The sequence below is a fragment of the Anolis carolinensis genome, unplaced genomic scaffold, assembly GCF_035594765.1.
Source record: "Anolis carolinensis isolate JA03-04 unplaced genomic scaffold, rAnoCar3.1.pri scaffold_49, whole genome shotgun sequence".
Lineage (NCBI taxonomy): Eukaryota > Metazoa > Chordata > Lepidosauria > Squamata > Dactyloidae > Anolis > Anolis carolinensis.
This window is the reverse complement of record NW_026943858.1, coordinates 1-20,487: the sequence shown is the minus strand read 5'-3', so window position 1 is coordinate 20,487 and position 20,487 is coordinate 1. Positions and strand designations below refer to the sequence as shown.

Here is a 20,487-nt window from a genome sequence, read left to right as displayed (position 1 = left end):
GAAGGATCTGTAAACTGTGAGGAAGATGAAGTGAAGCAAAGGAGAATATTTCAACCTTGGAAAAGTTACTTTTTAGGACAACTTTATTAGGACTTTCAGCCAAGTTGGCTGAGGATTCTGAGAATTGTCCATCAAAGTAATTGTTCCAATGTCTGGGGCATGCACAGTAGCTAATGAGAGGATGAAAACATAGTGTTGTGCATGACTTTAGCTCTGTACATTTAATACAATAGCTAAGTGGGTTACCTCCCTTTTCTTTCACAATCTAGTCATGTGATTTCTCCTGCAACAGTTGTGGTGTGGAGGACTGGAGTCTTGCTTACTTCAACAGATTGGGAAGTGGAAGTGAAGTGAATGTGGCATTCATTCCAACGCTTGTGTGTGAGTGGGAGAGGATATGAAGCCCATACTTCCTTCATCAATTAACAAAAGGCCATCTTCTTCAAGGTTTGGCTTAGAGGCCATTGGATGTCTGTTACAAATATTATGCGTGGGATAATCTACTCGTAGATTCCAACAGAGTGAAACTCAGCAGGCTGGTTTTCCAAGTCCATTTACATAATTGCAACAGGCTTCCCATTTTAATAATTTCAAGGATCTGCCACTTCCTCTTCCAAAGACTCTCTTACTTGCAACCAAGACTTCAAAGGAACTCGGGAGGATGGAAGATGAAGAGGGATATATGAGTATAGACCCAAAATTAAGGAACTTCTGTGCAACAAAACCTTCTACTGGAAGCAAAGGTACTGATTTAAAATTTTATCTCTTCCCACCCCACAACTGAAGTAACATGAAGGGAAGATTTTAAAAATGTATCATAGTTGTGAGTTGTAACATGGGTGAGAATGCTGAACCTTCTAGATGCTGTTAAATTAATTTCTAGCAGTCCCTGCCAGTGAAGAAAGCTGGAGGTTGCTGGCCAACATCTGGAAGGCTACACAGTTCCCACTCTTGATCTAATAAGAGCTTGGCTTTTTATAAACTTTGTTTTTTCCCTCCTTATTGACAACATGGAAAGCGGAAAGTGCTTTGCTTTGCAGGTGTTTGTGTGTAAAGGAGAGTGTGTGAGAGAAAGCAAGTGAGAAAAGAGAGAGCAAGATCTTTGAAGTCCAAATAGTGACTTTTCACCTAGGGCAGTGGTTCTCAACCTGGGGTCCCCAAGTGTTTTTGGCCTACAACTCCCAGAAACCCCAGCCAGTTTACCAACGGTTAGGATTTCTGGGAGTTAAAGGCAAAAAATCTGGGGAGCCACAGGTTGAGAATGACTGACCAAAGGATTGTTACTGTTTTCCAGCACCAAGACCAGCACTGTGACAGTCTTGCATATTGAATGCAGTGATATTTGAACAAGTTGTAAGCAACACTGTTTCAACAGGATTTATAACATATTTTAATGGCTGGAAAGTTGTGATGGGTTCCATCACTGGCTTATTCTTTTCTGCTGTTCTGTATGCTCAGTGACCCATGGGATGCCCACCAGCAGGACACAAGCTCAAAAGCAACCTCTTCATTTTGAATGTAGCCTTTATGTCATCAGTAATGGATGCCAAACAGACGAAATTTCAAAGCTTGGGCAAGTTCCTTGTTTAGAATATAACTCAGCGAATCCCATATCCAGGAGACTGGTAGTCCCCCCCCTCCCCCAGCAACTTTTCCAAGCCCTGCTGTGTGTTTTTTTTTTAAAAAAAATCTTCTTCTGAATTCACCCCTTTCTGTGCTAAGAACATCGGTCTGTGCCAGAGGAGAAAGATGAGGAGATAGGTGGCTTTAGAACAATTCAGAGATTTGACTCATTTGAAATGTGCTCATGGGGAAGAATTATGTCAAAATATTGATATATGGTGTTGGAAAAAGTGGACTGTCAAAAATCCAAATAAAGGTTTTGTAGAGCAAATTAATTCTGCACTTCCCAAAGAAGCCAAAAGTCCTAAACCAAGGCTGTTTCACTTTTAATATGTCATCATACCAGCATGATTTATTAGAAATTATGTGAGTTCTCAGTAAAAAGGAAGGCAGTAAGAAAAGAGGAAGACCACATTAGATGTTATATATATGTGTGTGTGTGTGTGTGTGTATGTATATATATATATACATACATTCATGTAAAAGTTGACCTCATACATCAAAAGCAGGTTTGGGAGGCAGGCAAAACGATGGATTTTGAAATGACCCATGGATAAGTCAAAGGTCACACTATGGAAAGGGGAATGCTGGCTGCTCCTATTTTCATGTCCTGGCATTCAAAAAAGGAGAAGCAACACTATGGTGGAGAGAATAGCCATTTATTTATTTATTTATTTACAACATTTTTACCCCGCCTTTCTCACTCAAGGGGATTCAAGGCGTTTCTCATACATACGATCACCACCATAAGTTGGTTTGACGATTAACAATAACAAATTACTTGGGGTTTATTAGAGTTGCATTAGATATTCACATGCAGTCATTTATTCTATTTCATTTTGCATTATAAATAGATGTAGTATTTTGCAAGCATCAGGGAGAAATGACACTCTTTTAACTTCTTGCTGTTCTCTCCCTCTCGCATCTTGTTCCCAGTCTATTCACTGCACAAATTAAATAGCACTAATGGCTCTCATATTAGGGCTTCTTCAACTTTAATCACTGACAGAAATAACTCCAGTTGATTTGCAATCATATAAACATTAGACAACAAAAACTTTTGTTTAGCTGTTAGAGTGAATGGAGAAATACTTTTTTCCTGACAAAACACTGAGGAAAATATCCAATTGCAGGAAATCACCAAAAGAGGTTTCTGCAACCAATGACTTCATTGTGAAAAAGTACCAGTGCTCTCTAACTCTAAACACCTTAGGGTTGGAAAGAATATATATTTTTAAAAAATCAGAAAATTATAGAAGACCATGTTTCTCAAGTGTCAGAAAAATTTGGTGAGGAAACGTTCTGGATTGGTCTTTGCAGCTGAGGATCTGTTCTGTGCAAAAGTTTCACTTTTTTGCACAGAAAACTGACATTTTATTTGGTGGAAGCGCAAACATTTACAGTGCAGAAAATGCTTGTTTGTTTGTTTATATCGAAAAACCCACTTGCTAATTTTGCCTAGAATAAGTCTCAAAGTATTATTAGGCCTTGAAAAGTGCACTGTTTTAAGTACTTTCTCACAGCAGAAAGAAAATTGCTAACAGTTCTTAATTCTTCCTTCAAGGACAACCTTGACAAAGAATTACATACCACCTACATGTGTGGTTTACTCTTCTCATGCAGTACAAGGTCAGACATGTTTTTACTTGTTCATGTCTGGTTGATCTGATGAATTCCTGAACGTCAGTACAAACATTTGACTGCCAATATCAGCAAAGCAATGCAGAGTTGCTTTGATATTAACTCTATCATAGAATGTATCCTAGAAAAGCCATATTTTAAAGGAGATCTTCTTAGATGATTTTTCAACACAGCTCTAAAAAGAAGCAAACATTATCTTTAGAAGAAAATGGGCAACCCCCTTTCTGGAAACAGTCACTGAAATATCTTCACTACAACTAAAATAAAAAATAAAATAAAACCAAGGACTTTCAAGCAAGTATTTCTATATAAATTTACTATGCAACGTTCAATAGATGGGGCCATAGATCCATATAAGGTGGTCTGATATTCCCTGATTGTGGGATGATGGTTAAAAATTCTAGATGTAACATAATATTTTAAATTTTCCTCTTATGGCATTTAAAAACTATCAGTGGTATTTGGATGATGTTCCATGTTCTGCAACTGCAAGTTAAACTATGGCATATAGATGGTTGGCAGTCCCCAAGTTACAAAAACAAGAAAGAGAGAGAGAGAGAGAGACAGAGACAGAGACAGAGACAGAGAAAGAGAGAGAGGAGTAAGCTTTGGCTAGTATAGCAATGAGTTAACACCCCTGTGGTGTTTGTTTTGCTCTCTGTGACCCTGTTCAGAAGATTTAACTTTCCTTTCTGTCCCTTTGATAATAGGATTTTGAAAAATGTGGCTTGTTGTGGAAACACATTCAGTGGTGACACATTTTCCCCATGAAAACTCTTCCAGGAGTGAATTTTGCTTCCTAGGGGAAGATTTCTCTCACTCCCTGATGTCTCACCCCCATTCTTAACTAAGTTGTTTGTAAGTCGGATGTTTGTAATTCGGGGACTGCCTGTATTGATAAGTGCACTCCCTTAAGTAGTAACAGACATGCTTATATACTAATATGTGATCTTTCGCATATTCACATCTTGCATCCCAACATGTTTTGATTTCTGATTGCTCACTGGAAGCTAAACATTGCTCTAATTTGAAAGTCTGGTTAGTTGAGGTATAAGCAAATTGAGTTTTTGAAGGGGCAAAAATGTGAATTACTGAAAATATATTATTCCAACCTCTTATTTGATCCCGTGGCAAGTTTGTCTGGACAACAAATTAAAAAGATAGAGATCTCCACTGAAAGGTCCCTTGCAATATGCAAATATACATTGTCACAATTATTGGATTCAGAGGCTGCTGAGCATAACATTACTATTTCCTTTTAACTGATAGAGAACTTTTAAAGATTGAGAAAGACTTTATTTATATTGGGTTGAGCCCAAATGATCTTTTGAGCCCAATATATATCATTCTTAATTAGACAGGGATTGTAATGAGTGTATGATAGAGTTAATGCATTTTGTCACATATGTTATCCATCATTAACAACTTCAGACTTCACCACAATGAAATTTAACAATTGCCTGTACTTATGTGCCAGACAACATCCATCTGCAGTTCCCCTTGAGATGCCTGCCATAGATGTGGGCAAAACATCAGGAGAGAATACTTCTAGAACATGGCCATACAGCTGGGAAAACATACAACAAACCAGTGTTCGAGCTCTTGGCCTTCCCAAGTAACTTTCACTTCCCTGTTGGCTTCACAGTTATGTAGGTGGAAAGCACACACTTATGTCTTGGCAGGGTTAGACTTCAGGTGTAGTAGCTGGAGAGAGCTTTCAGGGCATTAGTGAGTTTCTTTTCAACTGTTTCAAAATCTTTTGCTTGTATTGTTAGTCCAAGGTCATCAGCATATATAAAGCTTTTGGTGGTGGTTGTGGCTTATCATTAGTAAAGATGTTAAACAAGGTCGGTGCAAGAATGCTGCCTTGGGCTAAAGCATTGTATTGCCTCCTCCATCTATTTTACTTGCTCTGAAACTTCACATAGAAGCAGCGGTTTTCCAGGAGGGTCTGGACAGTTTTTGTAAAATCATAGTCCTGGGTAATATGATATACTTTATAAAGCATTTTCCTATGTTGCACCGTGCTATAGGCTGCTGTAGGGTCTACAAAAACTGCTCCCATAATGCAGCCTTTCCCATAGCTTTCCTCAATATGCTCAGTCAGATTAAGAATTTGACATGTATAGTTTTTCCCTGGTCTGAAACCTACTTGTTGTTTTTTTATATATTGGAAGAACTAAACAATTTTGAGATTTGGTTCCTTATCACAAACTCAGCATGTGTTTTTGTTACTGTGCCACTTCACAATAACACAGTTACAGTTTTCCGTGTTCCCATGAATAATAATATAATAATAATAAAACTTTATTTATACCCCGCCACCATCTCCCCAACGGGGACTCGGGGCGGCTCACATGGGGCCATGCCCAAGACAATACAATAGACAAAATATAAAAACAACATATCAGAATGCAATTAAACAATGCAACAATAACACTACACAATACAGAACAAAAAAGCAGAACGTAGCATAACATAACAAGGGCGGGCCGCATGGACACAAGGTTAAAAACTCGGGGTAAGAAGAGATAAGAATAAAACCATGGGAACAGGGTCTACAGAATACATGTTGGGGAGAGAAACACAGGAGGTATATACAATTACTCTCTGAAAGCACACCGGAAGAGCCATGTTTTTAAAACTTTCCTAAAGGCTAAAAGAGTGGGGGCTAGCCTGATCTCAATGGGCAGTGAGTTCCACAAACGGGGGGCCACAGCAGAAAAGGCCCTCTCCCTTGTTCCCACAAGGCGGGCCTGTGATAAAGGCAGTGGAGACAGGAGGGCCTCCCCAGATGAACGAAGGGCTCGGGCAGGTTTATAGTAGGAGATGCGGTCACGAAGGTAGGCGGGTCCCAAACCGTTTAGGGCTTTATAAATGATGGTCTGCACCTTGAATTGGGATGAAGACATTTATCTTTCCACGCCTCCCATCATAATACGTAGGCAGGCATTGCTAATTAAAGAGGATGATAACTATGAATCCCTACCTTTTACAAATTAGTTTATGTTGCCATGGGGTGTTGGTGTAATTATCAGTGCCTAACCTGGTTTTGGGATGTCAAGGCCAAAACATCAGAACTCTGACAACATTTGTTCATTTGAATCCAGTGTAGCACATTGTAATTAAAGATGTGGACCCACATTCAAAAGGCAGCATGTGTTAACAACACTGTAACCATGTTCATAAATGTAGCTAGACACATCAAGCAGTACCTTTTCCAAAAGTATATCTGCATTATGAAGGAAAAGACTGTACAACTAGTAGGAAACCTGATAGTGACCAGAAAGAAAACGGCAAAATTGATGTTATTTAAAAATTCACTTCTAGGGCAAAGGATAAAGTGATGGCAGTGCAGACAGAGGTCTTCTCCAAACACTAACTGAAGATTGTATGGCCACAACGTGGGAAAAGAGAAGTAGAGAAAAATTATGCCCACAATATGCTTACAAGGCCATGTGGATTCACCCAATATCACTGCAGCAGTACTAGTTCCACTTCAGCACTGGAACAACACACTTTTAGGATACCATTCATGGGCTTCTCCTGTAAGATACAAGGTATAGTCAAACTACAGCGGTAACTTGATAAACCACAATGCAACAAGATTTTGTGATAAGTAGTGCAATCACATGTGCTCAAACCTTCATGTAAAGGAAAGCCTCAAGCCTCATGTCATACTGTCCTTAGTCAAAGATGCACATTCATTTAGTAAGTGTGTGAAGGCAAAGCATGGAACTAATGCTCAATTTCATCAGTTGACTTCCTATTCCACAGGTTGTTTCTCCAATCTTCTCTGGTGGAAAATTGGTCTTGGCATCTCAGTGGCAGGAAATGTTGCTTTGATCTTGGTTCTTATCCTTCTCAATCTCCCAGGTAAGTAATATATGTGCTGTGTTCTTTCTATGTGGATGAGGATCCAGGAACATTCACCTTCAAAAGCCCAGAACTTTTGAGGGAGCAGTCCAGACAGTGGAAGTAGTGGGTTTATCCTGTGCCTTCCAAGAAGACACGGAATAAACCCACTAACAAATTAATTCACCACAAACCAGGGTTTTCAATTCTAGGCAAATATTCTGTTGAAAGTTGTTTTCTGTGGGTATTTTGTTTTTATAATACAAAATAACTTAGTCGAAAGGTAAATAAGGAACCTCTATTGTCCATAAAAAGGTCAATAAAGAAACTTCAACCAGAATGACTAGTCTAAATAAGATTCAATTTTTCCGTAAATATTGTTAAATAGATAGTGATCTCATTGTGAAATCAAACTATGTTCTAAGCTTTGCAGGATTATTCTTATGGAAACCCTCACACAAACCAGGCTGAAGATACTTTTTACAACAAGCCTCCTCACAACCTGATACAGAGTTGCCTACAGAACTGCATCCCTTGCAGAACTGCTAAAGACAGTATAACAGGTAACTTCATCTTTTTTTTTTTTGCTGCTAATAAAAATATTTGTACCTTTATGGTTATGATTTCAGACTTTGAACTGACAAAGCAATAGTTTGGATGCCAGATCTCCAGGTTGCCAGATCTCTCTATCCTGAGCTTCTTCATCAGTCCTCAGGGCAAGGAAGAAGAATCTCAGGGAAAGACTGCTATCCTAGAAAGTGTGTGCATGTGCATGTTTTTTCCCTCCAACTATTACTTACTTACTTAGGCGATCCTGTTGAAGTGGGACAGATCCCTCGTAGCTCGAGGACGATTGTCTTCCATCTTTGGTGTGTGTTCTTAGGTGGTTGAAGAGACCGATTCTTGACCAGCATATTCTCCCGCAGTGAGGACATCGGTTTCCAGGTGGAAGGCGGTCCCGGTCGGGGTTAGCTTGACGCTCCTTCCTCTTGGCACGTTTCTCCCTTAAGCCCTCCATTCGTGCCTCTTCGAACTCCGCAGCACTGCTGGTTGCAGCTGACCTCCAATTAGAGCGCTCAAGGGCCAGGGCTTCCCAGTTCTCAGTGTCTATGCCACAGTTTTTAAGGTTGGCTCTGAGCCCATCTTTAAATCTCTTTTCCTGCCCACCAACATTCTGTTTCCCATTCTTGAGTTTGGAGTAGAGTAACTGCTTTGAGAGCCGGTGATCGGGCATTCGGACAACGTGGCCAGTCCAGCGGAGTTGATGGCGTAGGAGCATCGCTTCAATGCTGGTAGTCTTTGCTTCCTCAAGCACGCTGACATTTGTCCTCCTGTCTTCCCAAGAGATTTGCAGGATTTTCCTGAGGCAATGCTGATGGAAATGCTCCAGGAGTTTGGTGTGACGTCTATACACAGTCCACGTTTCGCAGGCGTAGAGCAGGGTTGGGAGGACAATGGCTTTATAAACAAGGACCTTGGTATCTCTACGGATGTCCCGGTCATCAAACACTCTCTGCTTCATACGGAAAAATGCTGCACTCGCAGAGCTCAGGTGGTGTTGTATTTCGGTGTCGATGTTGACTTTTGTGGAGAGGTGGCTGCCAAGGTAGCGGAAATGGTCAACGTTTTCTAATGTTACACCGTTAAGCTGTATTCCTGGCTTTGCAGAGGGATTAGCTGGTGCCTGTTGGAAGAGCACTTTGGTTTTCTCGATGTTCAGTGAGAGGCCGAGCTTCTCGTATGCTTCTGCGAAGGTGTTGAGAGTGGCTTGTAGGTCTTCTTCTGAATGCGCACAGACTACATTGTCATCAGCATATTGGAGTTCTAGAACAGATGTTGTGGTGACCTTGGTATTGGCTCTCAGTCTGCTGAGATTAAATAGTTTGCCATCTGTCCGATAGATGATTTCCACTCCGGTCGGAAGCTTCCCATCAACAAGGTGAAGTATCATAGCGATGAAGATGGAAAATAAGACAGGGGCAATAACACATCCCTGCTTGACACCTGATTCCACCTTAAATGGGTCACTTTGGGAGCCGTTGCTGTCCAAGACTGTTGCCATCATGTCATCATGGAGGAGCCGCAGGATGTTCACAAATTTGTCAGGGCACCCGATTTTTTGGAGGATGGTCCAGAGAGCGCTGCGAATCGCCCCTCCAACTATAGCCAATGCTCGAAATATCATGATTAATAACATCACCAGTGTCAGCCCCATGATAACATGAGAGCTTGCCCTAAGATCTCAGGTTTTGTCCCTGAGATTTCAGACCTTTGACCTGGCAACCCTTGTAGCCATGAAATAGAGCAATTTAAACCAGCCATGGATAGTGATACCCAGGCTGTGGATAGCAGAACCTGAAGCACGGATATCGAGTCCCGTTAAGCAGATACTGTACCAGCAGTGGGACACCTGTGAATCCGCATGCACCTGGCAAGATGAAGAAGCAGGGCCATAGCCAGAAAAAAATTTCGGGAGGGGTTTTGAAAATTTCGGGGGGGGGGGGGGTTGAACCCCTAGCACATACCCCTCCCTGCTACAAACCTGTCAATATCTGCTTGAGATAGTGCCTGGAGGGACTCTTAATGTTTTGCATCTCATAGACTTAGCATGGGGATTTGGTTAACCAGTTAAAATTCATGAGTAAACGAGATTTTTTTTAATAACTTGAAACATTTCGGGGGGGGGGGTGAACCCCTAACCCCCCCCCCCTCGCTACAGGCCTGTGAAGAAGCTAATCCAATGTTCCCAAAAAAATCTCACCAAGTTGAAGAAGAAACCGCCGAGGTATTTTATTAAGCCATCTCGCAGTCATCCACCAAAGGAAGCTGAGATACCATAAAATTGCAAAACAGACATTTTTATACAGTACAGTCCTTTGAAATTTCCACTCCCACCCCAGCTGGACCAGGCTTTGCTGTGATTGGCTAGGCTCAGTTGACATCAGGGAGGATTCCCTGCAGAGGAAGGACTGCGGCATTCACCAGCCAATGGGAGAGCATTCCCTGCTCCCAGTGCAGATTCCCGCCCTCTAATGGTTGACGAAGGGCCAACCATTGGTGGTCAGTTTCTGGGAAAGGAGAAATGTCATTGTTGGAAAATAAAACATGACCTCCTGGAGTACTAGTAGTCATACCAGGTGATGAGTGTCTTTGTGTGTCCAAGTAGCTGCACAAAGAACAGGCGGCTTGTACTCTGGATTCTGTTGTCCTTGGCACAGATGGAGTTTATGGGGCAGGTAGAGATGGACTGGCCCAAAGGTGATGGGGTGATTGAATCCTTTATAATTGAGATGATGCCCGGGAAAATAGCTGGAGGAGAGTTCCTGGGCCATGAGGCGGTGGCGAAAAGTCACCAAGGTCTTGCTGGGTGGCTTCATCCTCCAAAGTTTTATATTAAGACATGAAATATACCATATGAAACATACAGAGCCATGAGGGTCCGTGGATACTGAGGGGGACCCAACGAAAGGAAGTCTGGGCATCTGTGGGGAGATTGGGGACTCTGAGTTAGTTGGGGAGAAAGGAGGATACATTTGGAGGTGAAAGAAGGGAGGGAGTAAGGAGAGAAAGAGCTGTGGATGATGGTTTATATACATAGTTATATATGTTTTAGTAGAATCCAGTCACAGCAGCAAGGAAACAGCAAAAGTGAGTCAAAGATGACACAGAGAGCAAGTATAGGCATAAAGGATACATTTTAGATTTGAGAAATAAGTGCAAAATTATAAAATATTTTTTTTGGCTTTTCCTTTGCTAACCTTTTAGCTTTCCCAGGCTAACACATGGAAATGGAAATGTCCCTCACCCTAGATAGACAAAAAGCATTGGGATCCCTTTGTGAGTCATTAATTGGGGTACGACACAATAGCAGGGTTGTTTAGCTGTTGGCTTAGGCCAAGCAAAGATCACTGCTTTTTGTAAACATGGATTCCAGCATATTTGTTACCTGTCAATTTCTGCTATAAATATATATAAAACCTTGATTAAATGTACACAGATCTAAAATGGAAAGTGGTCCTTGTTGTTGTTAGTCCTTTTGCGAGTTGGCTAAGACTTAACTCCTTTTATATCATTCCTGCCTGGTGGCAAAACTATGAGTTCCCTAATTATAAACTATTTTTAATGGGGGGAGGCATGCTCGACTACAGCCAGATATATTTCGGGGGGGGGGGGGGGGTTTGCCAGGTCGGGAAGACATATTTTCATTGCCAGCAATGAGAAACAGAGAAAATATGGAGGAAATCAAAATTTGAAGTGAATTGATATCCACTTATGATTTGATTTTAGAGATTTCAGGGATTGGGGGGGGGGGCTGCCCTAGCCAGAACTTGGAGGTTACCTGCAACTAGTTGGTTTTGTGGCAAGAAGGATATTGAGACATTACAGTTGGGACCTCCACATTTGTGAATTTAACTTTTGTAGATTTCATTATACCCAGATTTTATTATTGTGTTCTCTATAGGAATCTATGGTCAACTTCCAGTCATTCTGAAGGACCAAAAGACATCTTGAGGGAGCATTTCTCTAGGCATCTGCAGGTCTTCCAACAGAGGTTGGCCATTTAGTCACACTGGAAGACTAGTGATACATTTTTTTTCTTGCTGGAAAAAATAGCAACTTTTCAATTTTTTTCAGCTTGCATGAGAGTTCTCCACCCTTAAGCTATGAAAGTGGAAGGCCTACTGCACTGTTGGTGAACCCCCACCCCCCAATTACTACATTTTCAGAGGCCATTCTCTTATCAGTCCTATGGTTTTCTCTCTGAAAGAGTAACAGGAAGGAATGGGAAGTATTTTCCAGATTTGTTATTGCACTGCCCAAACCATCTAAAAGCCTTATCCCATAGCCAAGGTTTTACCTTCCTTCTAAAGGCTAGGAGGGAGGGAGCTGACCTAATGTTGCTATGGAGGGAGTTCCATAGCCGAGGGGCCACCACTGAGAAGGCCTTGTCTCTTATTCCCACCAGTCATGCTTGCGAAGAAGGTGGGACTGAGAGCAGGGCCTCCCCGGACAATCTTAATCTCTGAGATGATTCATAGGGAGAGATACATTCAGACAGGTAATCTGGGCTGGAACTGTTTAGGGATTTATAGGCTAAGCCAACACTTTGAATTCTGCTCACTAGCCGACTGGTAGCCAGTGGAGCTGTCATAACAGGGGAGTTGCATGCTACCTGTACGCTGCTTTTGCCTTGTTGCAAAATGATGCAGATCTAAAAATGTGTCACCAACATCTGAAAAGCTCTGCTCTAGATTTTGATGAACTGCATGTTCCATTGCTCTCAGCTGCAAAAAGCAAATGGTAAAGAATGCTAGGAATTGCACTCCAGAAAAAGTGAAGGACCACAACTCACCTCTTCTTTTTTCTGAGGTCTGAGAGTTGCAGGCTGGCAGCTAGTTACAACAACAATAATGAGTTCTTGCATTTGTCTTAAGAGCCTAATGCATCTTGATAGCACAATGATTTTTTTTCTTTCTCTCCTCTGCACAGCAAACCTGACTCTGGATCCTGACACAGCTTTCCCCAAGCTCTTCATATCTGAAGACAAAAAAAGTGTGAAATGGAAAGATATGAAGCAAAATGTTGCTCCTGGTCTTAAGAGATACGATGTCATGGCCAGTGTCTTAACCCAGCAGGGCTTTACCTCAGGGAAAATTTGCTGGGAAGTTGAGATTGTGGAAGGAGGGCAATGGTGGGGTGTGGGAGTGGTTAGGGAGTCAGCAAACAGAAATGGCCCCATTGTATTTGATCCTAGTGGGGGGTATTGGGCGGTACAACGTATAGATGGGAAGTATGAAGCAAACACGGAACCAAGGACAAATTTGTCTTTATGTCATCAACCAAAGAGGATCAGAATTTCTCTGGACTATTTGATGGGGCAGGTAGCATTTTTTGATGGGGATACACATGCTGAGCTCTTCATTTTTCCAAAAACAACATTCTCTGGAGAAAAGATCTTTCCTTGGTTCCTGATCCATAAATGGAATGGGGAGCTCATGATTCATCCATGAGAGTAAAGATACACACCACTGTTTTCAGCAGCCTGTTTATCTAGGAGGCCAAATCCAGTTCTCTACTCATGAGGAGTCCTAGACACAGGTTAACATTTCGGTATGAATATCCTTCAAGTCCCAGCTTCAACTGGTTAATGTCAGAGGATGACTTTATGGAGCAAGGATATGCAGGAAATGTTGGAAGTGTAACATGGCTTCAATAAACACCCAATATTTGTATATATGTGATTTCAAATAACCTAACTTAGGACAATCTTGTGGATCATTGGGTTATCTTAGACAAGGAAGACTCTGGGATGGTTTTGTCAGCTCCTTCCTTTGAATATAGCCTATATTCATTAGTCATCTGCCATCTTTTCCTAAATCTCCCCATAAATTCTCCCCACTCATTCCCCCCAGATGTTTCTAAGTCTATCAAGGACCAAGAGTTGTCCTAACTTCCTTCCTTCAAAATTTGCAGGATATGTATTTCATGTTTGGATTGCTGGGGAAAAAAATCATACATAAATTGAGTTCTTATTTGCTTGTGTTTTACATTAAAGGACTGAAAACTGATACCAAGACTTTGGAAAACTCACACACTTCTTCATAATATGACACTATACTGGAGTGATTCTTGCCATTCTTAAAGATGCTGTAATGGAGATGACTATCCAGACATGTCTTCAATTGACATGTTCCTTCTAATCTGGAGTACTAATCCACTTAAATGAAGAAATGCATATTTGGTCTTCAGAAAGGCCCACTGTTGATCTAAGAATGAGATAAATTCTGCTATTCTTTCTCATGTAGTTCTTATAATAACCATTGCTGATGTTACATATGAATTACCTATCTGATGGTCTTCTTGCATAATGACAATGTGAGCTGTAGACTTCAAACTCCTTCCCCGTGTGGACTGGTGCCTTCTATACCAGAGGAATCCATGGTGGGTTTTAATCTGAAATTAAGAGGAGCTATCCAGGATGTGGAATATTATCTCCTGCTTCAGTAGATTCATACTTGGATATCTCATTAATGGTTTAGACATAAAGGTTGATGTCATTCTGTTGCGCAATACAATAGGAACCGCAAACAATTTGTGTCCTTTCACAATGCATAGGCTTATTAAGATCCTTGTGTTATCTTTATTGCTCTATACAAGTTACAATAGGGTCTCGCTTATCCAACACTCGCTTATCCAACATTCTGGATTATCCAACATATTTTTGGAGTCAATGTTTTCAATATATCGTGATATTTTGGTGCTAAATTCATAAATACAGTAATTACTACATAGCATTACTGCGTATAGAACTACTTTTTCTGCCAAATTTGTTGTCTAACATGATGTTTTGGTGCTGCATTTGTAAAATCATAACCTAATTTGATGTTTAATAGGCTTTTCCTTAATGCCTCCTTATTATCCAACATATTCGCTTATCCAACATTCTGCCAGCCCGTTTATGTTGGATAAGTAAGACTCTACTGTATTAGTTTTTTATTTTTGCTTTTTCCTCTGTTTTGTCATTTATGAGATCTAATATACAGTTGAAACCAATGTTTCAATGAATATAAAATTTGCATAAAAGAGTTATTTTGAATTGACATATAAGATAAGCATTTCCTATAAAGTGATGAATGTGAATATCTATGGACTTCATCACACTAAAGCAGACAACAATAATCTTCTAAATTCATTATTCGAGTGGAAATGGAAGAAAGCAAGGAAAAACATGTGGGATGGGATCAGTTACTTTGCCTGTGTTGAATTGCTTCAGTGACATGAAGTAATGGGAGTTCCTATGGAGAGTGTCCTAGCAAGCACTGACATTTCCCTCCAAAAATCCTACTTCATGAGTTTGGCATGGTAATTTGTAAAAATTAATTTAATCATTAGAAATACTAAAATCTGAAGATATCACCACTTTGTTTTTCCTGTCCTTCATCATAATCTTGACTTTTGAAATTGCACTACTGCTAGCTTTTTAACTGAAGGCACAGAGCTACAACAACCCCACATTCAAAGTGTCTCAACTTCTCTCTTTTGTCCTTTCCACCTTCAATTTTATTTTACTTAAATTGCAGCATACTGTATTCAGAATGCAAAAGTAACAGGCCGGGCTGTGGCGCAGGCTGGTTAGCAGCCAGCTGCAACAAATCACTCTGACCAAGAGGTTATGAGTTCGAGGCCAGCCTGTGCCTGCGTCTCTCTTCTATGTTATGGCATTGAATGTTTGCCTTATAAGTCTGCAATGTGATCCTCCCTGAGTCCCCTTCAGGGTGAGAAGGGCGGAATATAAATACTGTCAATAAGTAAATAAATGAATAACTTGCAGGCAGTCAATGAAGCCAATGGTGATGACCTTCCAGGAAGTCTCATTTCATCCCCCCCCCCTCCCCCAGCTGCCACCATCACCTTTTAGAGTTTCTAAACTCAACACATAAATTCAGGGGTTCCTCTACTTAAAATAACAGTTTTGCATAATCTTGCAGTTACCCACTTGTTCCCTTCCACACCTTTTTGACCACACTCTGTGCAGAATGTACTCTCTCACACACATTTGCATCCTACGAATACTGTACGACTCCCATGTTTACAGGGGATACATCCCAGAACTACTACTACTACTACTACTAATAATAATAATAATAATATACATCACACAGTCCTAAACACTTAGGAAGTGTTTGACTTGTGATTTTGTGATGCAAATTCCAGCATATATATCTCGTTTGGTCTTTTTGTCTTTGTGTCAATAATAATAATAATAATAATAATAATAATAATAATAATACCCACCTCTCCCTGCAGCTCGAGGAGGGATACAACTTCATTTAAACAAGAGATATAACACTATTAAAAGACATACAACAAGATACACAGAGTTAAAATCCAAGTTAAAATCCACGAATGAGATAGAGATTACGTATGGAAATAATGGGTAACAGTGAACCCTATTGAAAGGACCTAGAAAATTCCTAGAAAAATATCCTAGGAATTTTCTAGATCCCGAAAGACAACTCCATGATATGTTTTAGCAGAAATATACATAAAATTACCTGAAGGACCTAGGAGATTCCTAGGGGATATATTTTATCAGATGTATTTTATCAGATGGTGGCACAGTGTGTTAAAGCGCTGAGCTGTTGAACTTGCAGACCAAAAGGTCCCAGGTTCAAATCCCGGGAACGGAATGAACGCCCGCTGTTAGTCCCAGCTCCTGCCAACCTAGCAGTTCGAAAACATGCAAATGTGAGTAGATCAATAGGTACCGCTCCGGCAGGAAGGTAACGGCGCTCCATGCAGTCATGCCGGCCACATGACCTTGGAGGTGTCTATGAAATGGAGATGAGCACTATGCTGTCACACCCAGGCCCCTTTTAGAGCTTTAAGATGTGCTTCTTTCTTTGCCCGGGTGAACTGCGGGGGCCTTACTTTGAAGCTCAGGAATCCCAGTAACCAGCGTCACTTCAAGTTGAACAATCAAACAAGATTTTATTTTCTCAAAGTCCTTGGCAGACTTGGCACAAATTGTTGAGGTTACAAATACAGTAGAGTCTCACTTATCCAACATTCGCTTATCCAACATTCTGGATTATCCAACGCATTTTTGTAGTCAATGTTTTCAATACATCATGATATTTTGGTGCTAAATTCATAAATACAGTAATTACTACATAGCATTACTGCATATTGAACTACTTTTTCTGTCAAATTTGTTGTATAACATGATTTTGGTGCTTAATTTGTAAAATCATAACTTAATTTCGTGTTAATAGGCTTCTCCTTAACCTCTCCTTGTTATCCAACATATTCGCTTATCCAACGTTCTGCCTGCCCGTTTATGTTGGATAAGTGAGACTCTACTGTACAAATAGTCAACTTATAAAACCTTGCAGACGTTCCTTTCTTGTCTTTCCCCTTAGTTGCTGGGTTAACTTCCTCCAAAGGTGAAGAGATCCTGAGATCCTCTCTACCCTAGTCCTGAGCTGCTATATAAAAAGAGCAGGTCTTTCACTATCTAAGCTAAAAGCTAACTTGGAGACGAAGTAATTAGAACTTCTTCCAATGGCAAAGAAATCCTGGGATATTCTTTGCCCCAGTGCTGAGTTACTATCTTGGAAAGAGCAGGTCTTCCCCTATCTGAACTCAGCACCAGTTTTATAGGCAAGAGGTCAGTGCTTACAATGGCTTGTCTGAGCTGGCCTGGCTTGACCACACAAGCACATCTGAGCTCTTTTCTCTTCTGTCTAGAAGGCAAAAGGCTTCTCAAAATAGAGATTTCATCCCCAGGAAAAAGGGGCGGTCTCCAGAACAAAAGGGCACTTTGCAAGCTTTCAGCAGCAAAGACTTTGCTGAGCTGGCTACAAACTCTGCTAATGGTTAACTCTCAGGGTGCTGCAGAATCTGCACCTTTACCTTTACTAAGTAAATTAAATCAGTCCTACAGATATTATAACGCTGGTACTACCGTGTTTCCCTGAAAATAAGACAGTGTCTTATATTAATTTTTGCTCCCAAAGATGTGCTAGGTCTTATTTTTAGGGGATGTCTTATTTTTCCATGAAGAAGAATTCACATTTATTATATACTGTACAGTAGTTGTCATCATAAACCAGCATAACTAGACAAACTGTGAATCCTATCAAGACTTTCTTGTTACTACCATTATTTCTATGTACAACAATCTATGGTACATACATTTACCAATCCTGCATGCTCAGGTGTTCTGTTCAGCAGGCATGCTGACGAACAAAAACTTTGCTAGGTCTTACTTTCGGGGGAGGTCTTATATTTAGCAATTCAGCAAAATCTCTACTAGGTCTTATTTTCTGGGGATGTCTTATTTTCGGGAAACAGGATATACTGTAATGTCATATTTTGAATAAACCAAGGCATTTTTCCTGCCTGCACTCCACACCTTACTCAATGGATAATCCAATTGCCAGTAATTCGGGACATTAACTTGTGGATTTGCATAGATAAGGGGTTTTCCTTTGCTCTTCATACCACTATTAATTATCCTGAGTTTCACCATAAGTGTTAGTGATTGCCACAAGTAGAATTTCCAGCTCGGGGCTTTAAATTGATTAATTATACTCATTACCTAGACTGCAGTCATAATTATGACAGGGAAATATGTATGCTAAGGAATTACGGTTCAAGCAAATACAAGCTGCAAGTAAACAAGAAAATTAACACCATATCTACAGTGTATCTACTGTGTGGAATTAATGTAATTTGACCCCTACTTTAATGTGTATGGTTCAATGCTATGAAATCCTGGGATTTGCAGTTTGACAAAGCACCAATACTCTTTGACAGAGAAGGCTAAAGACGTTGCATCTGTGAGAACAACAGAGCTGAACAGTTTGCAGTTTCACAATTCAGACTGAAATACTCTGTTCCCACTTTTTCAGAAGTTTTTAAAACACCAGAGTTTTACCATCCTGCTTTCAGCTTTCTCCCCAGCTTACTTTTTAACATTGTCTTTTTACTGTGATCATATCAGAGCTATAAAGCATATTTTTGAGCATTGATGTTATTGGAATGATGAATTGTGGTTTTTTTATGTTGCCATCAGAGCTGTTGCATGTAGTGGCTTTTGGGAAAAAAGAACTTACTGATAACTGTGTTGGTAAAATTCTCATTTTTAGAATGGAAAAACTGGATCATTCAATCTATCAATAAATAATTTTATTGATGTTGTTGTTGTGTGCTTTCAATTCATAGCCCTATTAAACTTCACTCTACAGACCAGAAACATTACCCATCCCTAGATGAATGTACTTATTACCCTTTTTGAGGACTTTCCAGAGTAATGGGATAAAGAATATTAAACTCGAGGCCTGATCCAGAAGTGTTCATGTTACATTATTCTTACGATCCTATTGGATGGAGACAATGATGTCTGTATGGCTAATGGGTCAAAGAATTAAAGTGTCCAAGCAATATGAAGGCTTGTGTAATATGTATAATACAGTATTATTTATTTATTTATTTACAGTATTTATATTCCGCCCTTCTCACCCCGAAGGGGACTCAGGGCGGATCACATTATACACACATAGGGCAAACATTCAATGCCCATAAACACATCAAACCAAGACAGAGACAAACAGACGCAGAGGCAATTTAACCTTCTCCTGAGGGGATGTTCGATTCTGGCCACAGAGGGGAGCAGCTGCTTCATCATCCACTCTGACGGCACTTCCTCATTCCAGGTCGTAAATTAGTTACACTTGTCTCCCCACTTTTATAAGTGGTACCTTATTTCCTACTTTATAGATGCAATTATCTTTCGGGTTGCTAGGTCAGCAACGAGCAGGGGCTATTATTTATTTATTTATTATTTTTTATTGACGGGTGCTCACCCCGCCACGGGCTGGCCTCGAACTCATGACCTCATGGTCAGAGTGATTTATTGCAGCAGGCTGCTCAACAGCCTGCACCACAGCCCAGCCCCATATGTTGGGGCTACTTAACCATCACTATTTCAGTGGTGGCCCCCCGCCTATGGAAGCCCTCCCAAACGAAATTAGGGAAGCTCCCTCCCTCCTGTCCTTCCGAAAAAGAACAAAAACGTGGTTATGGGAGCAGGCATTTGAGCATGAGTAACAGCAGAATTGCAATATGAATATATGACTCATTGACAGACCCCCACCTGGACATGAAAAATGCGCCTGAAATGTATATTTAGATGTATAATTATGCTGGTTTTTAATTTATATTTTAATTTTTATTGTAATTTTTAATCTTGGATGATTTTTAACTGTGTTTCCGATGTATATTGTAAGCCGCCCTGAGTCCCCTGATGGGTGAGAAGGGCGGGGTAGAAATGATGTAATAAAATAAATAAAAAAATAATAAATAAAATATTAGTGGAGTAGGTAGCCCAGTCACAATCCAGAGCCCTTAATTAAATTTACGATTTCATTTTATCAATTACTCTTCCAGTTTTATACGAGTCATAAGCCATAGTAGCATTCTCAGTAGAGCCCAAAAGCAAAGCATACACAAAAGTAAGGAGCCAGACACCATCTTGGTGCTGTGTAATTCCAGTGCTACCCAAGAATCTGCAACGAAGAGCCTTCAACCTTTCACAGATGAAAACAAAGACAAGTCTGGCCAAGCAACAACAGAGCATGGGGAAATGGCAAATGTTATTAACGGAGAAGATCACCCAAACTATGAGTAGTTAACTGAGACAAAAAGGGGGAAGAGGGGAATGGGACATTTTAATGCAGCTAAAAATGGGCTGGCAGAGGACTAACTGGAACTTCCCCTGAAAAACTGGGACTGCTAGAGACTATGGTTCCATACCTCTCAAACAATTGCTTAAGCAGAGATCAGAAGGTGGAGTTTCTCTTT

General features: G+C 40.5%; 1 protein-coding gene across 2 annotated transcripts; it reads left to right on the top strand.

Moving 5' to 3' along the window:
- The first annotated feature begins 312 nt into the window (after positions 1–312).
- Positions 313–18,820, top strand: LOC103280584 (butyrophilin subfamily 1 member A1). 2 transcript variants are annotated; one of them, XM_016997185.2, is made up of 5 exons: positions 313–743; positions 6,595–6,824; positions 7,042–7,140; positions 7,545–7,682; positions 12,610–13,688. In XM_016997185.2, the coding sequence occupies exons 2-5, from the start codon at positions 6,707–6,709 to the stop codon at positions 13,128–13,130; spliced, it is 876 nt and encodes a 291-aa protein (XP_016852674.1). In that variant the 5' UTR covers positions 313–743; positions 6,595–6,706; the 3' UTR covers positions 13,131–13,688. The 2 variants fall into 2 exon arrangements, with proteins under 2 accessions (XP_016852674.1, XP_008118304.1); XM_008120097.3 differs by lacking the exon at positions 6,595–6,824 and having other exon boundaries at positions 315–743; positions 12,610–18,820.
- The last annotated feature ends 1,667 nt before the right edge of the window (positions 18,821–20,487 follow it).

What these genes read in the sequence shown, in the direction of transcription:
- LOC103280584 (XM_016997185.2), top strand. Translation starts at nt 6,707, where the DNA reads ATGCTTACAAGGCCATGTGGATTCACCCAATATCACTGCAGCAGTACT. An exon ending in TATCCTTCTCAATCTCCCAG is followed by an intron (nt 7,141 to 7,544) that starts GTAAGTAATATA and finishes CTATGTTCTAAG; the next exon opens with CTTTGCAGGATTATTCTTAT. An exon ending in TGCTAAAGACAGTATAACAG is followed by an intron (nt 7,683 to 12,609) that starts GTAACTTCATCT and finishes TCCTCTGCACAG; the next exon opens with CAAACCTGACTCTGGATCCT.